An 18,524-nucleotide genomic window follows, 5' to 3' on the forward strand; every position below is an offset into this window, starting at 1 on the left:
GCTGTCTTACTCAGGAGAGAACCTGAAACAGTTACATCACCAAAACCTGTGGCCACCAGCCATGCAGACATTCAGCTTCAATAAAACGTTAAAAAAAAACAAACAAAAAAAACTTCAGTAGTGAAAATGGTTAATATTTATTTATAAAAATACAAAATGTTACATTTAATATACATGATTATTGTTGCAGGCTGAAACCAAACGTCTCTAATTAGTCTCATCAAAGTGAGCTGCAAAAATTTTTGCTATTCTCTCCGTCTCTTTCTTCATGGATGACGGTGACATGTTGGGACGCTGCCGAGGGCCTCTGGGAGGTGGGGCGCTGTGAACCGATGAGTTCTGGTCCTGAAAACATAAAGCATTAAAGTAAAAAAAAAAAAACCAAAAAACCCCACAAGTTCTGAACTGCAAGTACACAGTGTACCAAGACAGCTTAGTTGCGATACGAGGCTGAAGACAAACACGTTAATTAATCAGAAATCTTTGTGGTTACATGACTCACAATTCATACACAACAAACCTTTGTTTGGTTAACCTTCATGTTGTGAGACTGTCAGCTACATGTATCAGCAACAAATGGCATGCCTGAACAGGTTCTTTGAAAGGTCTCGTCATCATGCAGGGAGGAGAGGTGGTGCCAACAGTCACACCACCTCTCCAAAGAAGTTCTAACTCTCAACTTCTGTTTTATTGTGCTCTTCAAAAAGTTGTAAAATTAATAAACAGGAGTGACAGTCATCTCCATTGATGCTTTTTTTTTTTTTTGCATGTGACAGCATCTTATTGTATTGTACTGCCGTATTATATTATATTGTACATAAGACTTTTATTTTATTTTTATCTTTATATTGTTTTAGTGTACACTGAGGGCCATGGGACCGTTTCAATTTCAAATTCCTGTGTATGGAATGTACATATGGTTTTTGACTATAAAGCTGCATTTGATTTATAATTTTTGTTTGTTTTAAATTGCATTAAAATGATCAATTACATTAGAAGAGAGATCCATCAGTGGTTGTAGAATTCATACTTTTTACTTAATCACATCCAAAGTTTGCAAAAATACAAAAATGTGTTGTTGGTTTAAAAAACAACAAAAAAACCCCCAACATTTAAATCCTGGGCAAACACTGTGAATGAGATTACATAAGAATGGAAGTCAACCTGTTAGTGCTGCAGAACTGAGTGTTAAATTACACCGAATGTCAGTCTGGCGTCACACACGTCACACATCATGTGAAAGATTATTCATAACACTGTGTTTACAGGAAGGTTGGGCAAGTATATTTGCAAAACCATTAAATTATGCAAACATGAATAGATACATCAAAGGTAAAGGTTAATCTCTAACACCAATGGTCAAAGGAGTTTGCAAAGAAAAGGGTCTGGACTTCTTTAAGTTGCTTGAAGACATTTCACCTCTCATCCGAGAAGCTTCTTCAGTTCTAAGGTCAAATGGCCGAGAGTCCCAGATTTAAACCCAGTGGGAGTATCCCCCCAAAGAGGGACAAAGGACCCCCTGGTGATCCTCTAATCACATGAGCCAAGGTGTGAAAGCGGGTGTGGGACCTAATCAGCCAAGGTTTCGGGTGAGCTCATTGTGAAACCTGGCCCCACCTTGTCATGTGAATTCCTGAGGTCAGATGGCCCAGGATGTGAGTGGGCGTTAAGGCGTCTGGGGAGGGAACTCAAAACTGGATTATAGATGGCAGACACGTCTTCAAGCAACTTAAAGAAGTCCAGACGCTTTTCTTTGCAAACTCCTTTGACTACGATGACCTGGATGACTGAGAACCTTCACAGACACTCTAACACCAATGTAAAAGTAACAGGAGTGGAGAGAGTGAACATATAAGCAGGCGTGATGGCCAAAAGCACTGCCCGTGGACAAACACTCACCGGGTTGCTGGACACCTGGGAGAACGTGGGTGCTAAACGTATAGCTCTCATCGATGCCTCCAGTTGGTGGGAGGGGAGGAAGAAGTTTAGAACCTCTGCAGGAACAGAGCTTAATGGATAAAGTTAAGAAAACATGTTCTCAGTGTGTTTTATGAGGCAGTTACAACTGAAGAGGAGGGGAACTGTGTTTAAACAGTCCCCAAAAACATGAAAGTAAATATTCAGAAAAACAAAAACAAAACAATATCTGTTTGACCTCCACAGGAAAACTATATTAAGAGTTAAGATTCTTATAGTGAACTAAAACTAAAATAACAATAAATTAAATTAACAATTAAAAAAAATGTTAACTAAAACAAAGATAAAAATTTAAATGATCTCATGAATTTGGAAAATAAAACAACATAAAATACAAATACTGAATAGAGGAAAAATCCATAGTTTTAGTATTTGTTAGTTTGGTAACTTTCCCGATGAGACACTGATGGATGTGTTTACTGAGACTCTGGATGTCTATAAGACTGTGAGTTAACTGCTTTCAAAAAGGTGGGTTTTTATTCTTATACCCATACTGTTTTTCCTAAATCTTGCTTCTGACATATGCTCTCCAAACAATAAATAAAAAGCAAAACAAAACAAAATCAAATCAAATCTGTGACTCTAAAATGAAACAACTCTCATTTGTTGACATTTTAAAAGCATTTTGAAAGATGAATTCAAGTACATAATAGTAATTTTAAGGTATTTATTGGGAATGACTGACTTTTGTGGACATGTGAAAATGACTGCTAGGCCTATGAATATGTCCGAGTTATCCAACATTCCAACTAACTACACAGACTGTGAGCAACCACATGGGATTTAGTGTGTGTGAGTGTATGTTCAGCCTGCTCAGCAGGAACGTTTTCGCACTTCCACCTGTCAGTCTCCTTCATCTCTAGATTGTTGAGATGAATGTTGAAATAAAACCCTAAAGACTCCACACAAGATATAGCATTTACACACCTAGAACAAGTTTTATAATGAATCACTAATTTGAACTGGCCCTGAAAAGCAAATACAAACAGTATAACCTAACGGGCACAAATGAATTATGAAACACGTTTAAGGATACCATTGGAGGTGTGGCTCGTCTGAGGAGGCGGAAACACTGTGGGTGTCTGTGGTGTGCTGTTTGGCTGGTGATGAATCTGTGTCATGTGACCTCTTGTTAGGGCTGTTTAGTTCTTGTTGTTGTCTTTCATCTCCAGCATGTTGCAACGTTTCATCACCTCTCTCCAGGTCTGAGGCATCTCCTGTGGAACTATTTAAGCTGCAGTGGTCTTCACTTTCCTCTTCCCTGTGCTTCCCGCTGGGGTGACCTGATTCCATATCTACCAACAGTTTCTTCTTGCCCTCATCTTCACTCAGGTCCAGGTGCTCTGGTCCCTCCAGGCTCTCCAGAGAGGCCAATTCAGGATCTGACAAGATGCTGGTCCAGGGACTGGTTTTGTCTGTTAATGAGGTCACCTCATTTAAAGGCCTCAGCTTCACTACAACCTCCTCATAATCCTCATCTGTCTGCTCATCCACATCATTGTCCTCTTCCTCTCTGCAACCTGTTTCTTCTTCATCACTCTCAGTCATATTAGCCTTGCCACTTCGTCTGTCCTTTTCTTCCTCAGGCTCAGAGTCTGTGAGGTCCTCAGACACTTCTGCTGGTGCAAATGGCAGAGGAGACATGACTTCTGGGGAACAATGTGAAACTCTGTGAGGACTGGGCGATCTGTCAGTGATGGCTTGTGTATTGCTGTCTCCAACAGGTGACACTGTTGAGCTACTCTGTGGGTTTGAAGGAATTGTTTCCAGGCGGTGTCGTTGTAGACCTGTGTAAAGAGACAGACAAAGTTTGAAGGGTTTGAGAAATGCACATGCATGCAACATGTGTCTAAACCCAGAGCTGAATCCTTTTAGTTTTGTGTGGCTCACACAGAAGAAGTTATTAACATAAATGTAATTTGGATATAAAATAAATATAATGGGATATGAGAAGAACTGTACAATGAGCTCATTTAAATAACAAGCAGCAGAAGACTCAGACTGTGGAGACTACAGCACCATGGGTCGTCCTCCGGACCATCAAAATATACATTTCTTTTATTGTTTAAAATGTAAGGTAAACATTCAGTACCTCTCTGAGCAGAGACTTAAATGAAACCCTGCAGTCCCTGGGAAAAGTTAATGTGGTGCAAAAGTAGCTTATGAGTAACTAAGTAAATGGTAAATGGAGTGGTTCTTATATAGCGCTTTTCTACTCTGAGCACTCAAAGCGCTTTACACAACTCATTCATTCACCCAATCACACAAGCACTTTTCTAAGTTTTTTAGTTCTGTCTAACTAACATTCATAAACACATTCACACTCCGATGGATGCATTGGAGAGCAACCTGGGGTTAGTATCTTGCAAAAGGATATTTGGCATGCAGACTGGAGCAGACTAGGATCAAACCACCAACCTTCTGGTTAGGAGGTGACCTGCTCTACCAACTCTGCCAACTATGCATAAAAAAGCAAAACAAGAGAAATGAATAAAAAGCAGATTTAAAAAGATTTGTTTTTAACTGGCTTTTAAAAAGAGTCTACCAATCTTAAGTCCGAAGCAAGAGAGTTCCAGAGTCTGTGGGCCACTAAACAAAAGGATCTGTCTCCTTTTGTTTTCAGCTTAGTATTGGGCACCATCAGCAGGCCCTGGTCACAGAACCTCAGGGGCCTGCCATAGACATATGTTAGTAGAAGCCCTCCGGTATAACCTGGTGCCTGTCTGTGAAAAGCTCTCCAAGTTTGCCAAAGAACCAAGAGGTCCAAGTGTCTCCTTTATCCCAGACATGCATTTTTCTAATTATTTCATTTTTCTCTTGATTTACCTGAAGAGAACTGCCTGCCATCCACTGTTTAACAGTGTCTAGGCACTTAAATAAACTGCGACGTTTAGACATTTCATTTGGGCGAAACAGGGTGTAGAACCAATTATCATCTGCAGAGCAGAGATAAGAGCTCGGCCTCAAAATGTCATGTGATACTCTCAGAAGATCCATTTCAGTTGAATGAAATCTACGAAAACCTGACTGAAAGTGGTCAAGAATGCTGTGCTGATCCAGAGCAGCAGTTAACTATTTGACCACAACTTCCTCTAGGATCTTAGCAGTAAATGGATGAACTCACCACTGATGATGTTGTGGACTTCTCCGACTAACTGGTTTGACTTTAGTAGAAGCTGAGATGAGCTGTACTCCGAGTCCCTCCGTTTCTCACGTTTATTGTGACTTTCCTGCTCTGGCATAGGTGGGAATGTGGGAGTTGAAAGTTTGCGGCTGAAATATTTCTGAATGTTGTCGAGCTCACTCAGTTTTTTCCTGTAAGAAAAGAAACAAAGCTCAGGCTCTGCATCAGTCATATAAATGGTTAAACAACGCAGTGTTTATAAACTGGTACCTGAGTGCTGAGAACAGGATCGAGCTGGAAGGATTGATGTCACCTGCACTGCTACTGTGAAAGGACTGAGACGCTGTTTGCTCCTGCAGACTTTGATGGTACAGGCGTACATTGTCCATGTGCTCAGAATGACGGTCACTCTCACTGGACCTGCAGCAGTCATTACAATAACAGATGAATACAGTTGCAGACTTTATATTGTAGCATGTGGGAATGAATAAAATTGTGCAAATGAAGGACCGGTTCTGCAAAGCACCAGTTCTGTGCCAATACCAGTGTTTAAAATAATCTGATAGCAGATGCTTGTGTTCTTTTGTTTTGTTGACTTTTTGTGACAGGAAAACGAATTAATCCCCATTGCACAAACACAGTATTATACACGGTACTTACGCCACACTCATTTATTTATATTTTGTTTCCAAAGGGGTCAGACTTGTAATTTTTTGAAGTGGTCTTGTGCAATAGTTCTCCAGGTTTTCTGAAGGTTTTTGGAGGACATTGGCTGCTTTAAACTCATTTTCAGAGAAATGGGTTTTTTTTTTTTAAATTTGTCCAGCCACTTAACACTGACCTATTAATTGTTTTCTTCTTTTTGCTGCTATTTTTAAGGGTTATCAAAATGGATCATCTGCCTCTGCTATTCTTAATGCCAAATTACACAAGAAGCGGAATAAAAAAATCAAAATTTGAAGTTTCTGGTTTTCAAATGATTGTCAATAAGTAGAGAGGCGGTCAGGTAATAGCTACATCTGCAGCGGTGGAGGCTCTGTCATGGTTTGGACTCAGTGGTGTTGGGGATCTTGACAAAACTAATGCAAAAGCACCCTAAACTGTGTCACCAATGTTAAAACTGTTTTTTTGCCTACATGCTTAATTGTTTGTTTCCAGGTTTATACGTTTCAACAAATTGCTGCACATATTTCTGATTTTCATAGCAAAATACAAAGAAATGAGGGGAGGCTTAAGGCTTACTTACTTACTGTAGATATACAAAAACCTGCCCTAACGTTTTTCAGTCCTCAATGTGTCTAAACTAAGTGATACACATTTATGAGACTGGATCTCAGGAATAAGGACCACAAAAATGATGAAACACAGCTGATGAACATCTTCCATTGCCTTACTGGCTGCAAATATTCTAACAGATGATCGGCACAACCATGGTGTGAATAAAAACCTCTCAGAGAACAGCCTGTCCGTGTGGTCGGGTGATGAGATCTTCTGCTCAGGGAACCTGCTGATGTGAGAGGGAAAGCTGCTGTATGTGGCTGTAGTCTGGTAGCTGAGAGGAAAGGCCTGGAACAAACCCTGCCAGACAAACACCATCTGGTTTGTTTCAAATTTTGAGAAAGCCATCAAGTATAAAAAAAATCTGTTCAAGCAGTCTGAGTTCTCTCACCAATGAGTTTTTGGCAGCTTCTTCACTCACAGATAGTCTCTGCCAGCGTAAATCTTGGACCCCCTTCAGTGGAGTGATGGACACTTTAAGCTGGCCGTGACACTGGCCACCAAAGTCTGTGATGTTGTACCAACCGCACACTGATGGGAAGCCACAGACTAAAGGGGACAGGTCTACAGAGGCAAATCCAATCACCCTGTCCAGCTCTATGGAAGCAAAATGAACCATGAATAAATTAATCCATCAAAGACATTAAAGCAACACAAATAACGGGGTGAAACAGCTCCTTTACCTCCTTTATGCCAGACTTTAAAAACAAGGGATTGTTGTGGATTAACCAGGAGCTGCTTTGATAGCCTGGAAATTTGAAACAAACACATTAGCCTGATGTTTGATCAGTAGGTTATTTAAGTTGAGGTCTGTGAAGTTATTCAACCTGCACTCGTGCTGATGGTCCCACACGGGGGAGTCGGTGTTAGCTATCACAGCCGTGGACACTGGTTCAGCAGAGTCAGCAGTGGCGTATGAAACGCAGCAACATGGCATCCCTTCACTGCGTTCTGCGAGAGGACAGCCTGATGGAAAAGACAAACATGTTGTTGTTAGTGAACTGTGCATTTTTTTTTAGACAAAAAAGGCACAAGACATCAGGTCACACCTTTCAGGTTCAGGTGCATGGCCCGATCCACTGTGACTGTCACAGGGAAAGATTCATCTGTACTCTGTTCAGTGTGCTGCACAGATGAGATGTCTGGAGTGGCTCTGGAAGATTTATACTTGTGTTTGCTCTGTGCTGATGATTTTCTGAGTGTAGATGGAGAAGGGACTTGATCTCTTTCTTCCATGTCCTCTGATAACAGTTCTTCCTGACTGTCAGAGTCCACCTGAGTCTCAGCTCCTGCAGGTATTTCTCCTGGATCTGAACCGCCTGTCAGGGTGATGTGTACCCTGAGAGCTGCTCCTTCTAGATCTGCTGCTGAGCGCCTGAACAGAGGGTACACTCCTGTGAAAATACAAAACTTATTACACTCTGAAATATAGAGACGATTTTACTAAAGCAATGCTGAGTAGTTTATCATACCACTTAGTGTCAGCTTCTGCTTGGAAGTCTTTGCAAGCGAGGACAGATCAACGAATGCTGAGCCCACCAGTCGGTCTGTGTCACTGGGCCTTCTGGTTTTATTTTTCTTAAAGGCAACCCACACCTGCACCTCCAGCTTCTCCTCCCGTAGATACCACATTAAAGGCTGCGTACGTCTCAGTTCAACAGTCCTACTTCCTTCAAAACTCACTGTGGCCTGGTCTTCCTCTGCGCCTTCATCAGCAGATGGGTGTTTTAGGTGAGAACAGAAGGCATCTCTGTCATAGAACTTGTACCTGATGTAGCAGTAGGTGGAGCGCTGCAGCTCACTGTAGCCAGGTAGCAGCAAACAGTGGAGGGGTAGCCACACTCTAGGCATGGTAAAGGTCAGAGAGAGTTTTTTCATGCTCTCTTCAAACAGTTCTTCTTCATCCTGCATCATGGAACTGTCAGTCAGGGTATTTTCCCAGCCTAAACCCTGAGCAGCTTTAATGACCCTTTCTCTATCAGAGTGGTGAGCAAAGCTGATGGAAACCTCGAGGCCTCCGACCAAGATGTGCTGGTGCTGAGAAGAACTTGTTTCCCGACTTACATAAACTCCAAACCAGCCAGAAATCCCTACATGTGGAAAAAGAAACACTCTGACAAAAGTCTTCACAAAAAAAACTGCTTTAACTATTTTAAGCCCAACATACCTGTTCTTTTGTTGATGAGCTCAGACAGAGGTATTTTCACAGTCCCCAACATTAAATCTTTAGGTTTGGAAATGTTCACACCTACAAAAGAAAAAAAAAGGAAAAAATAAATATTATAAACAAATACTGCAAATAACATTTTTACACAATAATGTTTCAAAAATTTCAAATACATGTTTTTTTTTTTTTAAAAACTTGACATTATGCTGCCAAAAAGCAAAGGTATCCTTCAATGTCCTGGATCAGCTCTTTTACAGACTTTTCCAACGCATTAATGTTTATCTCACTGTTAAATGGTGTATAACGAAAAGTCTTTATAAACTAGGGCTAATATTCATGACGATTTTTAATATCTAGATCAGTCAGTTATTACACAGGTGTATACGATATAATATTTTTTAAAAAAGGCTACGCCAATTTCTATAAGGCTGCATCGATGGGTAAAGAAAAGATAAATGAAAAGTAAAATAAATGATTAATGGTCTCACGTTAAACATAATCAGAAAACTGTAACATAATATACTTTAGGCAAGTTAAGTGTAAGAGTGACTTAATTACACAAAGAGTGCACTGAGCTCACTTAAACTTTTACGATTGTCTCGGTTCCAGACAGTGAAGACAGCAGAAGCCTGTTCCAGCTGCTCAGCAAGGCTGAAGGTTTCTCCACCACTGGTCTGAGCAAGCAGATCACAGGACACCTCCATGTGGTGGTCGAACTCAGGGCAAAAAGTCCTGGCTGCTGTGCGGGTGCACCTCCTTTCACTCTCGGGCAAGAAAGAAAGCTGGACTGTGATGAAAGTGTTCAAACCAACGCCGACGAAGTAGCTGAACCTTTCATCTTGTTCTGATAATGTCCTGAAATAGCAGAGACAGTATTTCTAAGTACTAATTTGGGAATTATGATTTCAATACACATAAAGAAGAAATGAGCGAATACTTTTATTTTGATCAGATGAAATTTGCCACCAATCTCAGGATGAACAAAAATAAAACAGCAGAGTCTCAACAACTGTAGATTTGGTGTACATCATCAGCTCTTAATCCTACATCCTAACCCAAATGTTTTTATCAGAGCGAGCAGGTGTCCAGAAAATCTGTTCTAATTAATGAGCTTTATCATAGATGGATGAAATAAAAAAAACATCAAATTTTCTGGAGGTCAGTGTTAGTGATGTACCTTGCGGCAGCCTTCAGACCACATGCTCTGTGCACTTGAACCATGAGTGTCACAACCCGAGAGGCAGCTCCTCTTCCAGTGTGTCCTTCAGGTCTCACAGGCCTGTGCTTGTATCGAATGCAAACATCTAACAGTCCTACAAAAACAAAAGCAATAACAGTCAGATATTGCCTGTATCTATATATTCCTATTAGCATGCGTGCATGATTATGTGTGTATACCTGAGGGCTGAGGTTGGTGTACTGTGGGACTCTCTGTCCTGGGAATCAGGGGCAGAGAGAACATCTGAGCCTCGTCAGGATGTTGTCTCTGCATGGTGACCATGGCACACAGCTTGGACAGCGGAAGCATTCCTCTGGCCACGAGCTGATCTCTCACATTTGGATAGTAATATCTACAGAGAGACATTATATTGATCACAAAAAGAAAAAAAGTTGAGCCAGTTGCAATCAAGACTGATTACTTTCACATAAATGGTGATTTAAGTTAGTGGATCTCAAAATTCTGTCTGGCATGCCCCCACTACACCTGGTTGTCTGTACACATACCTGCAGCTTGAGAATCACTTCACTAAAGACACTAAAGAGTAATGCTGCAGACCTGTATATCATTATGCACAACTGAGCATTTAGGAATAAAGTATTTTCCTTAACAGGATACAGTGTGAAACTCACTGATTAAAAACTTACAAAATGCACTAGATTTATGTAATGAAACAAAACTTACAAAAGCTGCCAAGGAAATAAAGTTTTCTGTGCTCCTTGTACCTAATGAAACTTTAAGTAAAGTTTAAAACATATTTTTACAGAGTGCACCTTCAGCTCAAACAGGAAGCCAAGACATTACCATTCCTGGGGTAAAAATACTAGGCTTATAATCAGCATTTTAACTGTGGTACATATCATTTCATTATTTTATTTCAAGTTTAAATATGATGACAAAATAGCATCCACAAACCTGCACCACACTTCAAACTGGATGCCTCCACCGCTGCTGAGACCATGACTTGAGAGAGAGCTGAGAAGCAGCCTCTGGACAGGAGTTCCTTCAGGAGCCAGGAGCACATGAGTCTCTGTGTGACCAAACACCGGGTCAGGAACACAGAGTGTCGTGGTGGTTCGAAATGGTTTCAGGTTCACAGCTGTTGGGATGTGATTAAGCTTGGAATGATTAAGAGGGAATAGAAACATATTATGATGAAGATTTGAAATGATTAGGTGGCCTTACTGCTCTCTATGAGGTTTTGGTCCATGTCTGCAGCAGAGTTGCCCTCCTGACAGGGGAAGCTGTACTGGATGTAGCAGTCTGCCTCGCCCCACACTGTGGACTGCAGAGGAGTCATCCCACTGACCCTCTCCACCCTTACCACAAAAACATGCTCTCTCATAGATTCTACATGTGCTGCAGTCACCTGAGGGAGCAGGGCAGTTAATATTTGTTTGTGTTCATACCAACACATTAGAGAAAGAAAGGGAACAAACAAGTTGTGTTGAAGCTTGGTGATAATGTTTTCATTAATATTTATTCTACCAAATCACATTCATGAGTTGTGAGGTTTTAAGAATCTAAATAAATTAAAAAAACAGCATTGCAGCGAGTTTCCATAAAAACTCAATACTGACAAATGTAAATTATGCAGATTTATTTATTTTTAAATTTTGGTCTGTATTGTGTGCCAGCACATATTTAAAGTGGAATTTTCTCTACACTTTCTATTAAAAAAAAAACTGCCAGCACTAACCTATTTGACAAGTATTATGCAGCCAATGGTAACACCAACCTTTGTTTGTGAATGTGGATGGTGATCAAGCAGATGAACTGGTCTCACAAGATGAGGCAACGAGTCATATTCTTCATCTCTCGTGCGCTGGAGGGAAACTATCTGCTCTGATCGGCCCATAGCCAAAACAACCCTGAGGTTTCCTTTACAGCTCCCTGAGAACACATCAATGACAGGCATGTAGCAGTCCACCCCTAAAACAGGGTACTGCGCCTGCAGGAGGAGGTGAGTGATCTTTGGATCCCTGAAGGGGGCAGACATATTTTAGTAAACTTGTTAGTATGTACTATACTTTGTCATATATTTTAGGAATTCACTTAGTGAGTATAATGTAGGGGCACTGCCTTTTACAATACATTCTTGGTGTATGTAAACCGGAGATACTAAAAGTTTTCCCTGCTCTTCCCTCTCAGATATTATTATTGTGATTCCAATTTATAGGACTGTCAGCTAAATAATAATTACAACTGTTAATCAGTGGATAATGTTCTCAAAACACTGGTACTTAAACACTCAAAAAAACTGGACAAAATATCAAAATATAATTCCCAGGCACAAACAGTGTAGGATTTACATTTAACTAATTTCTTCAGTCAAAACTCAGAGATACTTCTTGCAAACAAATAAATGGCCAACTGACCAGCTAGCAACTGTAATATTTCATAATTATCCTGTATTATTGTTTACCTATCATACCTGAATGACATGTAGAACTGATGAAGAGGTAATTTAACTAGGCCAAGGAGTCGATCCTGCCCTGAGCTTCTAGTCTTCTGCCACACTTCTATGACCATCATATTATTCTTCATCCTCTCCAGCAGCTTAGCTGTTAAGGCCACAGGTGTCACCTAAAACAGAGAAATGTAAAGAGTGTATTTAGATCAAGCTGCAGTCACTGAGAAATCATCAATGATCCCCACAACTCAAAATGCCAGACTAAAAAAAGCATTAAATGTTCATAGCCTGGAACATAAAACAGTTTTGAAGATTAATAATAATAATAATAATAATAATAATGACAATAACAACAACAACAATTATTATCATTATTATTATTAGTAGTATTATCATTATTATTATTATTCATTAATCTAGATTTATTTGACACTAATTCGGAAGTGTCTGTTTGTTGCATCCATGTAGTTTAAATTGATGCAAATTTGAAATCTGGTAACTTATGGAATAAACAAATAAACAAAAAGCCTGCCAGGTAAAACAGACTAATGTATGCTTTGATTTTTATGTCAGATGCCTTTACTGAAGGAACCCCAAGAGGATTTGTTTCTCCTCCTAGTCTCAAACTCAGGACTTTTCCCATGATAGATAAACAGGTAAACAGCTACTCTGTGAAGCCACAGCCTAATTTCTAATACCAGTTTATGCTAATTTATTCTTATGTTAATTTTACTACTAGTTTCTAGTAGGATAGCACAGTATCAGGGACATGAATAAATAAAAAAAAAAAAAATGTGACAATATGTAAAGCTTTTAAAACAACACTCAAAAATAAAAAAACTCTTAATGACCCACATATTCCTTTATTACAAAAAACAGCTTTGTGCAAACTGTTTGTAGATCCAGAAAAAAGACTTAAGAGAAAAAGTAAGTTTGTTTTGTCTTTTGTTTTGTGATTTCAGTTTGCAAAACCATTATAGTAATTTCCCTTCATAAATAAGATCATTCCAATGACTCAATGACGTACAATGCCAGGCAGCAAACTTTAAATGTGGTGAGAATAATGGACCTGCAACACTTACCTGAACAAAGTTAAACGTTGGGTTTGCCTGACCCCAGCTGACAACGGATCTTGCCGGCTCATCACACCAAAACAGTTTACAGTTCAAATAAACATTCGGCGCCTGCAGAGGCCCACAGTTAAAGTTCTTTCCATCTGGTACCATGAGTAAGGCATGCAGCAGGACCTCAGGTTCCTCCTCCACCTGCTGCCACGATTTAGGAGAAGTTTGATATCCGGAAATAGGAGCAGGTTCCCTGGAGGGTCTCTGAGGTGTCCAAACATTCAGCCTGGCTTCTTCTAAACAGCTAGCCGGTAACTCCTCTCTGCCATTGGTAGCATGCTGGGTTCTGAGGCTTGTCTGTCTCTCTGGACTTTGTGACGGTGACATGTCTCTCCAAGTCACCTTGCTTTTATTTTTTTCAGAGGAGAAACCTTTACTGTGTGCTCCAAGTTCTAGTGAAACCTGCAAAACATATCAACATTACTTCTGTGACAGTTACTTTCAAACATTACTTCCTGAGTAAAAGAAGCAAGCCAATGAAAATATATTACCTTGAGAGGTCCAATCTCCCATGTTTCACTGTTCCCTTCTCGCTGAACAGGCAACATGACAGACTGACTCAGCTGCTTGCTCTGCAGCAGACTGCGCAGTGGATGAATTGCCTTACCAATAGCAACAGGCTGCAACACAGGATATAGTGATTTAATACATAGTATACCCGAGCATTTAAAAGAAAACAGCAATGATCTTTTTTGATATTTAATGGAATCACAGCCATGTGTTTGTAGAACATGTTAGAAATATAATAACAGACTCTTCAATATTTTAATCACACTTGTGGTATTGTCTGAAAATGTGTAGGTCAAAAATATTTTAACTTCAAAACAACCAATTAATTAAAAATAATCATAATTTAAAGCCTTTGTCAAGAAAAACAGTAGCAAACAAAATCAAATTACTAATAGTCAGTTGGGAGGTACTTACTTTCCTTTGGTCACTCTTTCGTGAGTAAATCTTGAAAATCAGATCAGTTCTCCACCACTGTTCAACTGTGGCTGTACTGAAGTTGACAGGAAACACAGAGAGATGATGGAAGTTCACCACTAAAAAACATAGTGTTTGTCAGTCACAAACCTGAAGCAGCACAAGCAGTACTTTTCACTTGGGTCGACTTCATTAAAGCAGATTCTCACTGGTCATACCTCTTCCTGTGACTTTACTGGAAACAACTCTGGCCACTTCCCCATCTCGACTCGCCTTACTGCGATCGTGTCGATTTGAAGTCACTGGGATCGAATACTCAACAAAATATGTACTAAAAGAAAAAAAATGACAATAGTTTTGTCCCTAAAAATTCATATTTTTTATAACAAAGTCAGTGATTTGCATTTTTATTATGATTATTGTGATTATCATTATCATTATTATTACTGTTATTATGATCAACAAGATTTTAAATGTTTTCCTAACCATTTCCTGGCAATTAATGGCCGAGGTGGTTTTCCTTTATTTGAGGTTTTTCTGGGTGTTGTGGGTGAGCTGCCAGCTGGTACAGTCAGAGACTCAATCGTCACTCTTGCCAGCCGCACTGAACTCAGCAAAGTCAGCTGCTCTGCACTCAGGAGAAAATGGATATTCCCACCATCTCCTGACCGCTGATCCTCTGAATTTTCCCTGGACACAGAAAAGCATGGTTCCCAACCATCTTTAAAAGGTATAAGAAATTGTATGTAACTTCATCTTGCATTAAAGCCAAAAATTTCACACCTCAAGAACAAACTGAGCCTCTGAAAGAAGCTCTAGCTCTGGCTTAAAAAGAATACGTAAAGGCCCTCACCCTTCACTAATCTTGGGTGCAGACTCAGTCAGCTTTTTTGGCTGATCTTTACTTGAGGACACGATCCCTTGGCGCTCCTCCTCAGTGTCACCTAATGTGGTATCTGTGATCTGAAAGGATGACTAAACTCAGTTATACTAGAAAATCAGTTAAACTGGCAAAGCTTACTTTACCAAAAAAAACAACAACAAAAAAAAAACATATCAAAGACAACTACTTACAGGAGTTTTGTAGAACAAATTTTCCAGCAAGCTCTGATCATACTGTGGATCATTGAGCTCGCTATCACTACAGACACTGCTATGACCAGACAAAGAATCAGGGCAGGAGCCTTGTCCATCCCAGAGAGGAAAAGCAGAAGTAGAGCTTTAAAGAAAAGAGAAAAAAAACAGGCAAAGCTTTAAGTAAAAATACAACATCCTACATCTGCATCTGGATATAAATTCAAACATGGATACCTGCCAAGTACCAGATCCACAGCTCTGTTGTCTATGTCAGTAGGTCCGTCCAAGCCACTGTCTGAGATTACAGTAACATCATCAGAGTGATTCAGAGTTAAATCAGTGTGAAGGATATTTTCAAGAAACATCCCAGAAGGAGAAGACAAGGGCCTGCAAGTAAAAGAGGAAAATCTTACAGAAAGTGAATTGGTAAGAGAAAGGAAGCACTATTTTTTTTTTAAAAATCAACACTAACTTTGGCAGAGGCTGGATGTTATCCTTTGGTAGAGGCAGTGGAATATCTTTCAGAGCTGCAGCACTATCCGTGTCAGATTTTAAAGCTGATATCACCATTGCATTTCTGAGTTTGTTTCCACGGTCGAGAATAACTGAAATGAAAGAAATAAAATTTCAAAATATAGATATGTGTTTCTGCAAACTGATAATGCATGGATGCTTAAACAAACCTGAAATGACATCATTAGTTGGTTGATTTAAAGGATTCACAGCTGTTTGACTGTTCTGAGATCTGTTTGTTGTTGGCATCTGATTTTCAAGCGTCTCTTCTTCGTCTCTCTGTGTGTTTTGGAAATATAAGTGGTCCTTCCCTCTGAAAATATTATAGCAACGAATAAAATAAGATCACTGTCCTCAGATTTTAAAATGGCACTGCGTATGCCAAGATACGAGATGCTGTGCAGCTGTTTGAATTCAACTCTAAACCTTGGTGTGTTTCCACCACTGCTCTCGGCTGATTCTTTCCCACTGTCGGCTGAAAGCAACCTGTGCTGTGAGAGCACGGTCATTGGGGTGACTTGTTGTTGCTCGGTGCTGAGGTCTGTGTGGGGACCAGAGCCGCTGCTGTCATAAGCTTCTGTCAGTGGCTCCAAACTAAGAGCTACCTGATAAGGGGTGTAAAAAAAAGCTTAGATGTGGACTGTCCTCAATGTCACAAAGTGAGTGAGCAAAGCCAAATTTCAATACAGCCAATAATACTCAGATCCAAATAAGCACTTGGCAAGTAAATATGATTTTAAGTCTACACTCACCTGTAGCTCTCCCAGCTTTTCAGATGTTGGAGATACAAGAGTGTAAAATCCACTGATTGACTGTGACAGTGACAGGCGGGAGATGCCAGCGACCTGAGCCCGTGCAACTGGCAGATGATCTGGTTTGGTTAGGACTTCCAGCACCAAAGAGCCCATATCTGTTGATGAACAGCATAATGCAGATGAAAAGGAAATCGAAGCAGCATTGCAAAATCAAGAGCATCAACCTCTTTCAACTACCTGTAAGGTAAGAGGTGAACTGTTTTGGGCCACAGCGGATGGGGAAGCGAGCTGTGGTCTTGATAGTTTTCTGTGCCAGCTGTGATCCATCTCTGGGAAAGAAATGTGTACCGTCGGATGACTCTCCCCACCAGCGCAGCCTGATGAACGTTGCAGATGGTGGCTTGTGAACTGTCCATAAAACTCGGCCTATGGTCACCTTCAGGAAGCATCTGAGCTGGCCCTCGACCAGAGGTGGGAGACTAGTGGATGGGGACACATCACTGGGGACTGCAAGAGTTAAAGTGGAAACACAAAGAAAGTAATAAAAAGAATGGGCTGTTCAGTTTTCCTATATTTTCTTTTATTGCCTTTAAATTGAAAAACACTGGACAAATATAACAGATTGGATATGACAAATTATATCAAGCCTTCGTCTAGAAAGAAAAACATGTACTGAAAGATTTTACTTAATGTTTTTCTTTAAACGACTGAAAAATATTAGGTTAAAGAGGGAAAATTTTACTGTCAAAGGTACTTTAACCCAAGCTAAAAATCACACTAACAATACTGTTCTAACTTCAGCGTGACATAACTGGTTATATGGGGCTTTCAGTTAGGTCGTATGTTACGACATAGATCCGCAGAGATTTAAATGAGGCATAAATAAATCTATAGCAAAAAACACCAATGCTTATGCGTTTAATGGATATTTTATAAGTTCTTTTATATCGCCCATTGCTCTATTAGATTGAGATCTAGTGACTGTGAAGGCTAGTTGCGTACAATGAACTCTTTGCCATGCTCAAGAAACCAAGATTAGACAATTTAAGCTTTGTGACATTATACCCATCAAAAGATGGACACAATGTGTTCAGTAAAGGGATGGACATGGCCAGCAAAATTACAAAGGAAGGCTGTGTTTTGTTTTTTAAACAGTTATCAGTTAATACATACTAAGGGGTTCAAAGTGTGCCAAGAAAATATCCCCACAGCCTTACACCAGCAGCAACAGCCTAAACAGGTGTACCTAACATAGTGGCCGGTGAGCGTTCTCAAGGTCTGATTACTCAATCTTACAACAACTTGCAAGGTATTAGCAAGTATTTTGGTATCACTTGTGAATACAGTCTTCTTTATGCATAAACACCACAAAAACGAAAAAGGAAGAAAACAGAAACCGATTGAAGGCGCCTGTTTTAAAGAGAGATTGTATACTTTGCCTTTAGCTTTAGCATATTTTGACAAAACCACAAACAAAGGCTGCATAAAGTTGACTGTTAGAGCTACACGTAAACAAACAAAAGAGATTTGTGAAGACCGGCGAAACAAACCGAAAGACAGTGCATACAAAACAGACAGTACATAGGGAAATGTAACTAATAAGTAAGTAAACATTTGAGGCTAATCTGAGGCTGACAGCTGTCGGTAACAGTACAGTAGCTAACGGCTAGCTAAACTGAGTTTACCTTTCTTTTTGCTGCCTGCAGTTCTGGCGGACCTCTGCTTTCTGCTCTTCATCCCTCAGCTCAGTAAACATGGACTGTAACTAACAGCCAGGCCAAAGCACAGTCAGAGACGTTAGCGGACATGTTATCGCTCTGCAGCTAACTAATAATCCGTTAAACGCAGCTGAGTGAGCGGCACACACACACCCACAGACACTCATAATACAAACAGCAGCGCGGAAAACTGTTCCCGAGCAACGAACTACCCCGCTTCCGCTGCCGCTGCTTT

The 18,524-nt window shown here is 40.2% G+C and overlaps 1 protein-coding gene across 1 annotated transcript; it reads right to left on the reverse strand.

Annotated features, from left to right (window-relative positions):
* Positions 1-113: 113 nt before the first annotated feature.
* On the reverse strand, positions 114-18,501 carry c2cd3 (C2 domain containing 3 centriole elongation regulator). The gene is made up of 33 exons (XM_031734932.2): positions 18,257-18,501; positions 16,809-17,078; positions 16,569-16,726; positions 16,243-16,421; positions 15,987-16,129; positions 15,776-15,908; positions 15,538-15,690; positions 15,301-15,445; positions 15,080-15,189; positions 14,713-14,916; positions 14,445-14,557; positions 14,227-14,345; positions 13,794-13,922; positions 13,261-13,704; positions 12,200-12,351; positions 11,504-11,747; positions 10,951-11,134; positions 10,681-10,864; positions 9,945-10,117; positions 9,724-9,859; positions 9,127-9,401; positions 8,547-8,627; positions 7,852-8,469; positions 7,429-7,773; positions 7,207-7,345; positions 7,063-7,127; positions 6,771-6,976; positions 6,549-6,679; positions 5,372-5,521; positions 5,102-5,292; positions 3,014-3,764; positions 1,900-2,008; positions 114-345 (listed from the first exon to the last, which is right to left on the reverse strand). The coding sequence occupies exons 1-33, from the start codon at positions 18,306-18,308 to the stop codon at positions 208-210; spliced, it is 6,624 nt and encodes a 2,207-aa protein (XP_031590792.2). The 5' UTR covers positions 18,309-18,501; the 3' UTR covers positions 114-207.
* Positions 18,502-18,524: the final 23 nt, after the last annotated feature.

Source organism: Oreochromis aureus, linkage group 14 (genome assembly GCF_013358895.1).
Source record: "Oreochromis aureus strain Israel breed Guangdong linkage group 14, ZZ_aureus, whole genome shotgun sequence".
NCBI lineage: Eukaryota > Metazoa > Chordata > Actinopteri > Cichliformes > Cichlidae > Oreochromis > Oreochromis aureus.

What these genes read in the sequence shown, in the direction of transcription:
- c2cd3 (XM_031734932.2), bottom strand. Translation starts at nt 18,308, where the DNA reads ATGAAGAGCAGAAAGCAGAGGTCCGCCAGAACTGCAGGCAGCAAAAAG. An exon ending in GGTCTGAAGGCTGCCGCAAG is followed by an intron (nt 9,402 to 9,723) that starts GTACATCACTAA and finishes CTGCTATTTCAG; the next exon opens with GACATTATCAGAACAAGATG. An exon ending in GCTCATCAACAAAAGAACAG is followed by an intron (nt 8,470 to 8,546) that starts GTATGTTGGGCT and finishes TTCCACATGTAG; the next exon opens with GGATTTCTGGCTGGTTTGGA.